The sequence below is a fragment of the Lissotriton vulgaris genome, chromosome 1_1, assembly GCF_964263255.1.
Source record: "Lissotriton vulgaris chromosome 1_1, aLisVul1.2, whole genome shotgun sequence".
NCBI lineage: Eukaryota > Metazoa > Chordata > Amphibia > Caudata > Salamandridae > Lissotriton > Lissotriton vulgaris.
The window spans coordinates 1806789711-1806805309 of record NC_141685.1 but is presented as its reverse complement, the minus strand read 5'-3'; the positions used below and the strand labels follow the sequence as shown (position 1 = coordinate 1806805309).

The following is a 15599-nucleotide window of genomic DNA, read 5'->3' as shown; positions in this document are numbered from 1 at the left end:
TTACAAAGGAGGTGCATTAGTCATAGTCAACACCAGCATGTACACAGCAAAAATTAAGGAGCGCATTTCTGACCTCAATACATACATGCCACTCGAGGGCAAACCAACTTCTGAATACAAAAACGACTTGGTGAAACTTCTTCTAAAAGCTGCCAATGAGGGCATCATTGATGACAGGACCAGCAAATATTTAACGGTTGAACATCCACGTAGCCCAACCATATCAATGCTTCCGAAGATACACAAAGATATAGCAGATCCACCATTTAGACCATGGGTACTCACAAACTTTTTCTCAGGGGCCAAATTTACAGTGTAGTTTGTGGCCGAGGGCCGCACCGGTGGGGGCGTGGTCAGTGAGAGAGGGTGGCGGGGCTAGAGAAAAAAAAACCTGTGATCATGAGGTTGAACACAGGCCCTGGCAGCGGATGTCTTCGCCCACTGAGCCACCAGACCGAGCATACGCACATATCTCTCTCTCTCTCTCTCCCTCTCTCTCTCTGTCACCCTCCCTCTCTCTCTTTCTCTTCCTCCCCCCTCTCTCTCCTTCCCTCTCTCTCTCGCTCCGTCCCTCCCTCTCTCGTCTCCCTCCCTCTGTCTCCCTCCCTCTCTCTGGCTCTGTCTCCCTCACTCGCTCTGTCTCCCTCACTCGCTCTGTCTCCCTCCCTCTCTCTGGCTCTGTCTCCCTCACTCGCTCTGTCTCCCTCACTCGCTCTGTCTCCCTCCCTCGCTCTGTCTCCCTCCCTCTCTCTGTATCCCTCCCTCTCTCTGTCTCCCTACCTCTCTCCGTCTCCCTTTCTCTAACTGTCTCCCTCCCTTTCTCTAACTGTCTCCCTCCCTCTCTCTCCCTGTCTTCCTCTCTCTCCCTCTCACCCTCTTTCTCCCTCCCTCTGTCTCCCTCCCTCCTTATGCCTCTGCCTCCCTCCCCTCCCCTCCCCTGACCCTCCCTCCCTCTCCCTCCCTCTCCCTCTCTCCCGCCCTCCCTCTCCCTCCCTCCCTCTCCCTCCCTCTCCCTCCCCCTCCCTCCCCCTCCCTCTCCCTCTCCCTCCCTCTCTCCCTCCCTCTCCCTCCCTCTCCCTCTCCCTCCCTCTCCCTGTCCCTCCCTGTCCCTCCCTGTCCCTGTCCCTCCCTCTCCCTTTCCCTCCCTCTCTCCCTCCCCCTCCCTCCCTCTCCCTCCCTCGCCCTCCCTCGCCCTCAGTTGGCTCTCTCTCCCTCGCCCTCCCTCTGTCTCTCCCTCCCTCGCCCTCTCTCTCTCCATCTCGGTCTCCCTATCTATGTCTAGGCAAGGTGTATTAATTCTATTAGAAATATCACAAAAAGCAAGAGCTATTTGCTGTACACATCGAGCCACCTTCCCAAGCCTTCCCAAAATCTGCAGCACATTATTAGTGACACCCTAATGTAGAGGGTGCACGAGAGCTGGCTGGACCACTGCAGCAGAGATCAGGTGTAATCCGGAGGGCAGAGATTCCAAATAAGGCTGGGCTGATTCAGACTTTCATCCCTTCAGTGTCGATAAAACAAATGCTACTCAAGGCTGCGCAGAGTGATCTCCAAGTTCATGCTCGGCTCGGTTCAGTCACGGGGTTTGTCCTGGTCACTGTAATTGTCCAACAATCCCCCCCCCCCCCCCTCCCAACACTGGTATGCACAATTGTCCGGTAAGTCTATGGGCAATTGCGCCGCGCCAACCTACGCCAACATGTACATGGCTGAGTTTGAGAAGTCATTCATCTACGACAAAGACATTTGGAAAGACAACCTTAAACTATTCGTCCGTTACATCGACGATCTGTTTTTTATATGGAAAGATACCAGAGAAAAATTGGAAATAGCTCTCACTGAACTGAACACCAAAGATGACAGAATTCAATTAACTTGGAACATCAGTGATCACATCATAAACTTCCTGGATGTATCTATTGACCTAACAGAAGGCAAAATAGAAACCGACCTTTTAAGGAAAAGCACAGATCGTAACAATACGTTGCACTATACCAGTTTTCATCAGAACTCTTTAAAGAAACACCTTCCATACAACCAAATGTTACGTATCAAGCGCATAACATCTGATTCCAACAAATACAGTAGCCGCATCAAAGAAATGGGCACTAGATTCCTAAAAAGAGGATACCCTGAAGAAGTGATAACTGAGGCAACAGAAAGAGTGAATGCCATTTCACGCAAGGAAGCTCTAACCAGAGCTAGCAAAAAAGATGATAACCGGATGGTGGTGGTCTCACAGTACTCCACCCAAAGTAATCAATTCAAAAAAATCGTCTTGAACCATTGGCGCATACTCGCAACTGAACCCGAATTCAAAGGTTTGTTTACAAATCCACCAATTTTTGCCTACACTCGAGGATCTAACCTTAAAGAGATACGATCTAAAGAATCCAAGGAACCAACTATATACAAAGGGACACGTCCCTGTCACAACTGTAACAGTTGCAACAATATTATCAAAGGAAGCCAAATAAGCCACCCCATGAAAGGAAATTACATTAAGGTGAACGTAAATGCTACATATGATTCAATGAATCTGATCTATCTATTGAAATTCCCATGTGGAAAGATCTATATTGGAAAGACTGAGAGAAAAATTAAAATACGACTTAATGAACACAAGTCCAATATTCGGACCAAAAACGAACGCTCAAGCATAGCCATGCATTTCAATGAACTAAGACACAACATAGCCCAACTTAAATTCATGGTTCTTGAATTGGTGGAAAAAAGAGAAGGAAGAGACAATAATAAAACTTTATTGCAACGCGAGACGTTTTGGATTTATCGCCTTCAATCGTTGAAACCCTTCGGTCTCAATGATCGGATTGAACAGAGTTGTTACTAGTAAAGATCTTCATGACCACTGACACATTGCAATTTAAGCGGTTCCGCTTCATGTCGTCCAATTCAACTGTTTAATTCTTTTGTTTATCTTTCTGTTGTTTATCACGGTTTGTAAATATTGCTTTGTAAGGTCAGGCATTAATGTTTTCATGTCAGTCATTATCGGAAGCACTTAGATCTGCCCGGACAAACATGGCCGCCAGATTTTTTCCGCACCTAGTATCAGTCCGTTTTCCATTTTTCTGACCCCCTGACCTCTTCCGGGTTCTGGTCAAGTTTAAACTCCCACCAGCGCGTCTTCAGCCCCACACTAGGAGACTAGGAGAAACTCTTCACCTCGTTCCCTCGAGATAGTCAATCTTCTAGACTGCCTCGGCCCCATCATGAAGTAAGTCTTTCGACAACTGATCCGCATTTCTTCCATCGACCTACTGTTAGGTCACCATACTAATATCCCGCTCGTTTCTTTTGACAGCAACGAACTTTGACTGTTGCCACAATCTACCAAAGAAAAACCCGGTATGTTTTTCAGTTTTTTAGACTCGCATTATTTTTGACTTGCACCCCCTGACTGTCATCTTGACAAAATAACCATGGTATTTATTTTTGTTGAAATGTACATGCTAAGTCGATATTATTTGACACCCACCAGATGTTTATGCCAATAGCAATATGATGTGATGGATTATTGTGTTTAAAAGCGTATTCTTAAGTATATCATTTTCGCCAACAGAGCTCCTCGATAAAGGGCCACGCCCGAAATGCATTGGAGCAGTTGTATCTTTGGAAAATAACCAATAAGAGAAATGAACTGAAATATTTTCAAAATAAAAAGAAGTTCCAAAACAAACCATTGAATTCCGTCTAATTACATTTTGGAGTCTTTCCCACAAGAAGAACCCACAATGTGTGCCCAACACAGGGACGCACTCACTTTGTTTGTGCGCTTTTCATATTCATTTCAATTAGCATATTTGGACGGTTACGCCACCTGATGGAGCACCCAAGTCCATAAATATCATCTAACCCAATTTCTACAACCTTCCCAAATAAAACATTGCTGTGCACCTAGCCACAATTCAATTGCTAAAAGTGTGTCACTATTCAACCTGGAATCTGTGTGTCCAGCTGGGGCATCCATGTGAAGGATGCCCGGTTAAGGGCATTGCCTGTTTGGTCCTGGAAAGAGCCTATCAAATGAAACGGGCACTCCTTTCATCCCCCACGGAGGATCTTCTTGGAAATAGCTGCCTGGTGCAAATTAGCTGCTCTTGGGCATAGTCTTGGGTGTGTCTGCTTCTGGACATAGGCCATAGCTACCTGCTGAGGGATATTTGCTCCTGGGTAAAACTCATAACTAACTTATATAGTTGCTCCTGTGGATAGCTCCCAGACCAGGTAAGGCCTTAATTTATCCATAACAAGCATTTTCAATGCAATAGGTCACGCAGTTACACGAGTTAAAGCTATTGGCATTGTAAATTACAATGATTTTTATTTATGTTTTTAAAGCGAAACCAAATATAAAAGGCATTGTTATTTGCAATGTCAATAGCTCAAACTTGCGTAAATGCTAAACCTATTGCATTGCAAATGCTTGTTTTATTTCTGTAATCAGGCTCCTTTGCTTGCACTACCCCCCCTCCCTTTTCCCCCTCCCTCCTGCTCAGCTTCATATCATGCTCCTCTGCTCGCACTTCCCCTCCCTTCTCCCCCTCCTCTTCGTAAGTTTCATTTGTGTCTTCTATCACTGTGAATGCTCCTGCTTCCACCAGGCACACACACCACCAGTTGTCAGTGCACGCTTCCACCAGGCACACACACCACCAGCCAGCAGTGCACGTTTCCACCAGGTACACACACCACCAGCCGTCAGTGCAGCTTCTACCAGGCACACACACCACCACCAGTCAGTGCATGCTTCCACCAAGCATACACACCACCAGCCATAAGTGCAAGCTTCCACCAGGCATACACACCACCAGCCGTCAGTGCACGCTTCCACCAGGCACACACACCACCAGCCGTCAGTGCACGCTTCCACCAGGCACACACACTACCAGCCGTCACACAATACCAGCTGTTGGTGCATGCTTACACCAGACACACACCACCAGCCGTTAGTGCATGCTTTCACCAGGCACACACACACCACCAGCCGTCGGTGCACGCTTTTACCGGGCACATGCACCACCAGCCGTCAGTGCACGTTTCCACCAGGCGCACACACCATCAGCCGTCAGTGCACGCTTCCACCAGGCACACACACCACCAACCGTCAGTGCACGCTTTCACCGGGCACACACACCACCAGCCGTCAGTGCACGCTTTCACCAGGCACACACACCACCAGCCGTTAGTGCCGGCTTTCACCAGGCACACACACCACCAGCCGTCAGTGCAGCAGACAGGCTCTTCTCAGAGTTTCTTGGTAAATATGTGTTCGATGCCTGGGACGGAGTGGGTCGAGTTTCCTTAAACCATGCTGAGTATGCAGGTGCAGTGCATGAACTCCTGTGTGAGTAAGTCATGCTGTCTGGGGCTCATTTACTCGACACTTGTAAATTGCGCCTGCACCAGGCTTTTTCTCATTTGCAAAGTTTGGCGCATGCGCACAGCTAGGCTGTCCCCACACCCCCGGGAATGACTGCTTCCTACAACCAGAATGGAAACAACATTCAGAGCAATGAAAACAAGTTCATTTAATGCAAAGACCTGTTAACAAAAACCATGTCCAGCTATTGTAGATCTAGCAACTTAAACAAAACAGCAACAAAAAACAAACAAACATTGGCATATCCAATAGGTCTTGCTTTTTGGACCTTATAAGTATTTAGTTATGCAGCAGAATATCCTTGGTGCAACAACACCAACTGTTGCATGGCTAAACACTTATAAGGTCCCAAATGCAAGACCTATTGGCTAAGCCAATGCTTGTTTTTTATGCATCAGCATAATAAAGCCAGACCCATTCAATTTGGCTTCAAATCTACATATTACAAGTGTGACTCTGTAATTAAGCTTGACACACCACTCCATATGAACTCCCATTTTTAGGTCTCGCCTGTCGATGCGCATGCGCATCGAGCTTGCGAGACTATGGGGGCTTAACCACTCTTTAACTAACTTGCAAGGAATCGTGGCGATTCCTTGCAGTGCCCGTGACTTTTAAGCTCAATGTGCATGCGCATTGAGCTTAAAAGCGCGTGCACATGCCCCCAGCCGCCTGCCTTGCCCACTCTCTCTCTCCCCTCCTCCTCCTACTCTCCTCCTCCTACTCTCCTCCCCTGCCTGCCGTGTCGCACCTCTCCCCGCTCCACCCCCTCCCCTGCCCGCCGTGTCAGCTTTCGGGAAAACAGCATCTCAGGGGCTGCCTCCACTTCTATGCAAGTCAACAGAGAAAATAAAAATCAATTTCCCCGATTTATTTTTTTTCTTGCTTCCAAATGTTTGTCCTCAACACAATTAGGTTCCATTAAATCACTGACTTAACAAACCTGCATCAACTCAAAATATTTTTTCGGCGTTTTATCACCCTTAACTGCATGGCCTCCCCTCGCTCTCCAGTCACAGGTACGAGTATGTATACATGGGCGTTCATTGTGTGCGCATACATGCCGATAATAACGGGTGCCGCGTGGTCGAGTTCATGTTGTTCCGCAGTATAAAAAACATAAAACCTATTGCACATTTGTTTTGCTCCTTGCTTGGGATTGGGTGGGACAGATTCCCGATGATTGGTAGAACGCGTCACAATACACACAGCCATCATTGAGTTGGGTTGTTTTAATGCATTCTGAAAGAAGTCCGTCTTTTTTGGGGGGAGGGGTGTTCTAAATGCGAACGTTTTTTCTCTCTCCCCTCCTCCTCCTACTCTCCTCCCCCTCCTCCTCCTCCTCCTCTCCTCCCCTGCCTGCTGTGTCACACCTCTCCCCGCTCCGCCCCCTCCCCTGCCCGCCGTGTCAGCTTTCGGGAAAACAGCATCTCAGGGGCTGCCTCCACTTCTATGCAAGTCAACAGAGAAAATAAAAATCAATTTCCCCGATTTATTTTTTTTCTTGCTTCCAAATGTTTGTCCTCAACACAATTAGGTTCCATTAAATCACTGACTTAACAAACCTGCATCAACTCAAAATATTTTTTCGGCGTTTTATCACCCTTAACTGCATGGTCTCCCCTCGCTCTCCAGTCACAGGTACGAGTATGTATACATGGGCGTTCATTGTGTGCGCATACATGCCGATAATAACGGGTGCCGCGTGGTCGAGTTCATGTTGTTCCGCAGTATAAAAAACATCAAACCTATTGCACATTTGTTTTGCCCCTTGCTTGGGATTGGGTGGGACAGATTCCCGATGATTGGTAGAACGCGTCACAATACACACAGCCATCTTTGAGTTGGGTTCTTTTAATACATTCTGAAAGAAGTCCGTCTTTTTTGGGGGGAGGGGTGTTCTAAATGCGAACGTTTTTTTTTATTATCTAGTAACAGTATAAGAGTAATATTATGTATTTAGTGTTTAAAGGCAAAGTTATGTTGCATAAAAAAACGATTTGAAAATAAATGCCTGCCTGCTTTGTTTGATTTATTGCTTCGAACGCTGACGTAAGCTTTTCATTTGAAGGAGATGTTGCTCACTTACGGTGACAAGCTGAGAGAGTCCGCCTTCCTTGTCGGTCTGAAACCTTTGCTGTTGTCCTACTTTTGTGTCAGCTAGCTGCAGTGCATCCTGGGAGCTGGGTTGCTTCTGTGGTGAGTCTGGATGCTCAGGTGATTCTGTGCACTGCGCACAAAGCTAAGAACAAGTTAAAATACTTTTATTTTTTTTAACTTGTTTACTTTCACTTTGACGGCCGCCGGGCCGTCTCTCGCGTTTCTCCAGGCTGCATTGGACCTCTCATTAGCCGGCTCCTTTGTGGTGCAGAAGCACAGCCTGCTGCAAGCCGAACCACTGGGCATTACACGCTTGGCTCGTTTTATGGCCTTCTCCTTCTGTTGTCCTTTTGTAAACCTGGATCTCCGGGGCAGTAAATACAATAAAACAAATATCTGCTTCACAGATTCCATGTTACAATCACTTTAGGAGAGGACCTGGCTGCAGCGCCTGCAGGCTGGTTTGTGCACAAAGACATTACCTCAAAACAAGGATTTAGAACGTCCTGTTTAGCAATCATCCCCACACACTCCCAATGATCCCAGACTTTCAGCTTATCAAGGGGTGGCCTCGCATTTGGTCCTGGGGTTCATCTTTTTGGGCGCATATATGCCCCTCCCCCTTGTTTTTCGCTTGCCACAGACCATGCCTCAATCGCTTGTGTAAACGGGCACAAGAGACAAAGCTCGTGACATTTATTAATGTAATGCTCTAAATATGGAAATCACTCTCCCCATCGCAGGGCTCGAGTGACACAGATTTATTCCTTTGAGTTTTCTTTTTATAGTGCACTTTATAAACATTAGAAGGTCTGCAGCTGTACTAATATGAAGAGCTTTCACATTACATTGTTCTCAGTTCGGCGGTAAATGTTTCCATATTACACTATGGTTTGTTTTTTTTGGATTTACTTTAAGCTAGTGCCTTTATAAATTACAATAACTTTCATTTAAGTATTAATTATTCGAAAAAAAATTAAAAGCCATTGTTATTTGTAAAATCAATATTTCACCTCTGTTCTTGCATTTTCGTCACAATAAAATACACTGAACATATTCTTCACAAAAGTTATTTACAATAGTTTAAGCTATTGCTATTATAAATTACAAGAACTTTTATTTAAGTATTAATTATTTAAAAAAATTAAAAGCCATTTGTATTTGTAATATGAATACATGTAAGTCACGTACATACAAAACATGTTGCATTACAAATGCTATAGGTGTCCCATTTGAAAAAGTTAAAAGTATTGGCATTGTAAATGACAAAGCTATTAATTTTGCTATTTTCAAGACCAACACATAAAAAAAAAGTTGTCATTTACAAAACCAATAGCTCCAACTTTTCTAATGCGAGACCTATTGCATTTCTAATGCTTGTTCACACTTGATAACTTTGCCCCTCCTTGACGAACCTGCACCACACTTGGGGGAAACTAAGTACAGTACGAGATCTATGAGCGTGCCACAAATGTTGTAGGTCAGTGAACCGATTCAAAAATAGGAGTCCCAAATAATTTTCTTTGGTCAAGTATATGATTTTTCCATGGGTGTTTTTCTGCCTCTGAAACCCTTTAGCACATGTTCCCCAAACTGTTAAGGAATGGCAACTTAATGAACATTCTTTGACTTTTTGGGGTTTTGTGAAAAATGTGTTCAGACGTTTTGGGGACATAAAGCAAAACGGGAGTATAGAATGTGACTATCAAAGCATGTATATTTTTAAGGCACAAAATAATCACCTCCAGTTACATGCCCAGACACTAGCCGCCAAACAACACATCTATCCACATACGTAAACAAACCAATGTCAAAGCTGTCATCATCATACCACACAACCAACATCTTGCACAAACAAACGCACCACAATAGGCCAACACACCGAGCATGACAGGCAGACACATGATACACCAGCCCCCATGCTACGTCAACCCCATGATACACCAAAACAACCTCATTATATGCCAACACAACTCCATAGAACGCCTACAGCTAACAAGATATGCAAACACATTCAATTTTCATATACCAATGCACAAAATGCCGAACAAACTAAAAATCCCTAAAACACTAAACACGAAAAGCAGTTAAGATTAACACATTTGTTAACAGTACCTTTGTCATAGTAACTCAACATTCATGAAAATCAGGACATACATTACTGTCTTCATCTCGTGTTCAATCTCCACCATATTAAGTCAAACTTATACACACAAAGTCATAGGCAAACACAGCTACCATCAGAGACAACACAATGATGCAATGCGCTCACCATTATACGCCCACAAAACCAACATTAGGCACAAACACGCCCACCATGATACACCGACCAGGATACATCAATACACAGACCAATGCTACACACCAGTGCTCCTTCAATGAAATGCTAACATGTTCAATTTTCATTAGCCAACACAGAAAGGTCAACAAAATGAAATTCTCCAAAACACTAAAGTCAAAAAGAAGAGTTAATACATTTACTTAACATTGCCTTTGTCACAATAACTAAAAAGTCGTAAAGTTCATGATGAAAGGTGCTGCCTTCACCTCATGCCCAATCGTCACTGTTACTATGTCAACCTCAACTCCCACCTCAAATATTCCTTATGAAAGCTTGAAACGAAGTGTGCTTCAATGCTTCAAGCTGCAGTTTACCAACTTTTTACTTCGAGCGCCTCAGTACAGAAATAGGCTGGTCATCTTCAGGGCCCTTTCCATCAGAGACTCTTTAACAACAGTACACACTCAACAAACTGTGCTAGCATCCGGCAACCACAGCACATAGATCCAATATCACTATAGACGTTAGTGTAACAAGATGAAGGTGAGGTCAGGATCACAGTGCCACCCTTCAAATTTACATTTCTCATCTCTAGGACTACAAGAACATTACAAATGTTCCTAAAGGCAGCAGGCAAATTTGGGGGAGTGACTGGATTTTTTCAATATTGACAAGAACGTCTAGTTAAGATACTACACTATCACCAGGAACAAGGTCCTCATTTTTTTACTTAATATGTGGGATAACAACTCTCAACCAACTCACTCTTTTGTTTTTCCAACACAAAAGGGCACCTAAAGATACTTGGTCACACAACAAACAAAGGGTATTGCATTTAATGGAAAAAAAACTATTTGCTACGTGAAGAGTACAAATGTATATAAACAAGCATCAGCCTTACATAGATTGCCCAGCAAAATAAAAATACATACCAAAATGCTGTGTTAGGTTCAATTCTCTCCATTTCTGTAATCCTTCATAGAAATAGGTCTCAACTTCCTGCAGAAATAAAAACACATTTATTTTTGAAAGATCGAACATGCAAAATAGTCTACTGCTGAGGTCTTTCACAGATGAACTGTCCCACAAATTCTATGAATACATAACGACCACAAAAAGATCACAAACGAATGTATTAACTGGTACTTAGGCAAAACTCTACAATGGCTTATCTGGCCCATCTATTATTGTTCAGATTTCAGTTTGAGATCCTGACACTCAGTGTTTGTCAGAAAGCGAAATATGGAAGGAGTTGGGAACTCTGAAGATACTGTTAGCAACACAGAAGGAAATTCCCCACCCACTTCTATAAAGTCCACTTAACATTACACTAGGTTCTTAACTAAAATAAAAAAATAACTGTCAGGAGGGGCAGCAGCCTTGGAGGTCACGGGGTCTCGTGCCGAGCAGTGCCTTCAAGGCACTTTTGCCCCAGCCTCACCCCAAAACCCCTCCTCCAAAGAATAGAAAAAATGCTTGCAAAGGCCAGTGTCGGTGTCCAAGGGTGTTTTTACACTCCTTACTGGACACTGGGAGTGGAAATCATATGAAAACGAGCTGTAATCCACTGTTTACAGTATATTAAGCTGTTACCCTGCCACCTTGTGATATTGGCTCCTCACCAGGTGACTGTGTGAAGGGAGTCTGTTACACCAGGAATCCTTGGAGTGATTTCCTCTAACTTTTTGCCTTCAGACCTCCTCGTTTTGTGGACTTCGTTTTTACTGGCCTTAGCCCCTTGTAAACTGCACTACTTGTGCCGAGGGCCTATAAATGAAATGCTACTTGTGGGCCTGCAGCACTGATTGAGCAACCTTCTTGCATCCATTGCAGGGGCCTGTGTTAAACGTAATGGTCACAGGTTCAATCCTGGCGGGTCTACTCAGCCTTTCATCCATCTGAGGTCGATAAAATGAGTACCATTGAGTTGGATAACAATAAACATCTGTTATTCAGCGCCAAGATACCTCCGGGTGAACGTGCGCTTCACAAATATACATGTTATGTTAAGTAGTCCTTTAAACAAGTACCCGCCCTGCCATTGCAAAGCAGGTGCATGCAGATTTAAAATACCATGTTGTACTGGCAAGTTGAACCTTCTGACAAGCCCAAACATTAATTTTGAATACCTATAAGTCATCCCTAAGGTAGGCCCTGAACAGCCTGGAGGGTGGGGTGCAATGTATTCAAAAAGCAGGACATGTAATTTTAAAATGTCCTGGTAGTGAAAAACTCTTAAATTCATTTTTCACTAATGAAAGTCCTAACTCTCCCATAGGCTAACATTGGGATAACCTTATTAGGCTAACATTGGGATAACCTTATTAGATTTCATAAGCGTAATTTCAGAATGGAAAGATATAATTGGTACATGTTTGGGGTCTCTGGAATCCTTATTTAAAATCCTAATTTATGGTGAAGTCGTACTTTAAAATACAATTCTGAAAATGCCCCTTCTTGAAAGTGGGCATTATCTTGCCTTAGCCATTTGGTGCCTGTTTCAAATCACATGTCTGGAGTGGGTGGCAACTGGGTTTGTGCATTCTACCTAGACAGCCACACACAATGGGAGCTTAAGTGTGCCTGATGGGCCATCCTGACAGGATGGGAGGGAGGAGCTGGACACAGCCTAACTTATACCTGAATACAGGGGCGCAACTAGACCCAAACATCAGGGGGACGGGCTAACACTACCAGCCATGGCTGGCCTTAGCACTGGTTGCACACAGTGTAACAGTCTTTTTTGAGTCCTTTCCTCCATTTCCTCCTTCTCCATAAATTCCCTCACTACCACTCGCCAACAATGCACTTCATCTCTCTATAGCACCTTTCTGGAAAAAAAATTCATTTTTTATAGCGCTACTCATAGTTTACTCACACTCAGTTCTGTGATCTGCATGGTACAACTTCAAAGGCACAACTGGGTATAAATACTGGACTTCAGACACCAACTATTCAGTGCACTTCTGGAGCTGTGGATACTCTGCCAGGTAGGGGGACTGCTGTGCCGCTGAAAGGACTGCCTCTCTGCGGACTGCTGATCTGATGGATTGCTGCCCTGTTGTGCTGACCTGCTGCCCTCTTGCCTGTGAAATAAAGACTGGATCAGCATCTCTTGAACCAAGGGTTACTCAAAAGGCTAGTTGGCTGTCCTCCTAATCTGAAGCCTCAGTGGCCTAACAGACTTCCAACAACCTTCTGCACAGGGACTCTGCCATCTGTGAGCATGCCCCACCAAGTGATGTTACCAAGGGTCCTGGATCCTGGAAGTGGGCCTAACGTGTTTGCTCCTGTTGAACTAACGTATCCTCTGCCGAACCGCTGATTCGCCGATGTTGGGCGGGCTTGAACCAGCACATCGCTGTTACTGCGTGGATCGGCTCCAATGCATCACCTCTGCTGCGTTGGTCGGACTCGACGCATCGCCTTTGGAACCGCCAACGCTTGACACTCATCCCAGCAAATGCAGCCTCGACGACGAAACTCTGCATTGAAACTTTTCCGCTCATCAGAGCAGACGCATCGCCTTCAACTGCACAACACATCCTCGACACCGGTCTTTGCATAGCCAACCCCATCCTCAAAATCCGCAACATCGATGCATCAAGATCTCGAACTGCTGCATTGCAGCATCTCGGAACCGGGGCAAAGCCTCTGCTGAACAAAGTATCGACCTGAACCGATGCGATACTCCACAATCTCAGATTAAGGTATACTTTGATCAGTGGGCTTAACCTGGTCCCTGTAGCTGGTCCACGCTCCATCCCGGTTGGCCTGAACATGCGACTTTGTCTAGGTTCAGCGGAACCAGATTGTCCTTGTTGGCACATTGTGCTTTTTGGCGCAAATTCTATTTAAATCTTTAAAAATCAATATCTCTGATTTCCGTGATTGGATTGTAATTTAGGTCGTTTTGTTTATTAAAATAAACTTTCGTTTTCTAAAAACTAAATCTTTTTGTGTGTGTTTTCACTATTTTTACTGTTTCAAGTGTTGCACAAATACTTTACCAACTGCCTTCAAGTTAAGCCTGACTGCTCTGTGCCAAGCTCCCAGAGAGTGAGCACAGGTTAATTTGGAGATTGCTGGTGCCTTACCCTGACTGGGATTGTGGTTACTACTTGACCAGGACTCACGCCCCAGTCAACCAGAAACTACATTTCTACCAGAGACGATATTGTGTGTTACACAGTGGCACCATGTGAGTTGGCAGATTTGCTCACATGATATTCATACAAAGAACATTTCACTGAGACTCCAATTATAGGCCAAGATTCTGATCCCTGTACAAGGATCGGGATACTAAACGTTGCGGCATTCCCAGCGTGAAGCAACTTATTGGGGGGCAATAATTATCACACCCACACAATTTTCCAAGGTCAAACTTGCCCACATTTACTGGGAGAAAATACCTGCTGGTTAGCGGGCAAAAGAATTTGAAGTGGTCGGCACCGAATTACTCATGATGTGCCCCATTTCCAAATTAAAATTCTGAATAACAGTAATATACGAGACCTAGTAAATACCTCTCCTTCTACTGATCTGTGATCTTCTATAATCAGCACATTAAACATGGTAGCACCAATTGGCTATGTCCCAAACATCCTCCATTAATGGCTATATGTGTATAGACCCCCTTTGAGGACTATTTCTTTACAATAGAATACAACGCAGCTTTTGCTATTTTCAGAAACCCATCTACAATAGGCAAGTATGTAAAGAGACCAGGGACATAGGAATAATTTCACAAGCAAACCTTGAAGACACACAATGCGGTTTCTAGTCTACCACGCCAGCTAGGTTCATAGCCAGGTTGAAGCTCCAGATTCCTATCAAAAAATTATTAGGCCTTTCCTTGTGTGTCTTTCAAACACGTAAAGCTCCTAGGAAATCACAGTTCTCTCCATATTTTACCATTACAGGGATTATTCTGCAGTGATTATATAGCACGGCTCAGCAGAACAAGTCATTGGTTTACTTTTTCTGCCTCTTGCTTGCAGGACTGTTAACTAGGATTCCTATTGTGTCTTGAATGCTGCCATACACTATTTCCTTAGTTACACCTTCCCTACTGCTCAGCCAGGATGAGTGCTGTAGTGCTCGGTGATACAGTGGAATGATGGATGCTTGGTGAGGTCATGGAATGCTTGGGTGCCTGGTGAGGTGTTGAGTGTCAGTTGGAGCATGTAGGCTGAGTAGCAGGGAGGCTGCTCCTGGTGGAGTTATCTTCTACATACTTACCATCTTGATCACTTGTAACAAAATCTTAATAAACCATCTACTCTTCGGCTACATGGACTTCTTTTACCCTTACAACACTGGTGACAAGGATAGGTTGTGCACCCTAGTGCAGAGTTGTACGGTCAAGTACCTTAGTGCTGTGTTGTAGGGTTGTCTACCCTTGTGCTGCGTTGCAGGGTCGTGTCTCCTGGTAAAGAATGAAGTGTGGGTTGTAGGGTTGTGCACCCTAGTGTTGAGTTGTAAGGTAAAGTACCTTAGTGCTGAGCTGTAAGGTCGAGTACCTTACTGCTGTGTTGTAGGGTTGTCTACCCTAGTGCTGCGTTGCGGGGTCACGTATCTTGGAACAGTATGAAGTGTGGGTTGTAGCGTTGTGCACCGTAGTATTGAATTGTAAGGTCAAGTACCTTGGTGCTGCGTTGTAGGGTTGTCTACCCTAGTGTTGCGTTGCAGGGTCATGTATCATGGTACAGTATGAAGTGTGTTATAGGATTGTGTACCCTAGAGCCGAGTTGTAGGGTTGCCAGCCTAGTGTTGAGTTGTAGCGTTGCCTGATTCTCTTGTTTTGTTGGG

The 15599-nt window shown here is 44.7% G+C and overlaps 1 protein-coding gene across 1 annotated transcript in view; it reads right to left on the bottom strand.

The window, feature by feature from the left end:
* The window catches only part of UTP20 (UTP20 small subunit processome component), a 1022377-nt gene that overhangs the window by 948943 nt on the left and 57835 nt on the right, over positions 1–15599 (bottom strand). The window contains exon 3 of the mRNA XM_086919130.1: positions 10721–10787. Within this exon, the coding sequence (XP_086775256.1) occupies positions 10721–10787 (67 nt within the window). The remainder of the gene's footprint in view (positions 1–10720; positions 10788–15599) is intronic.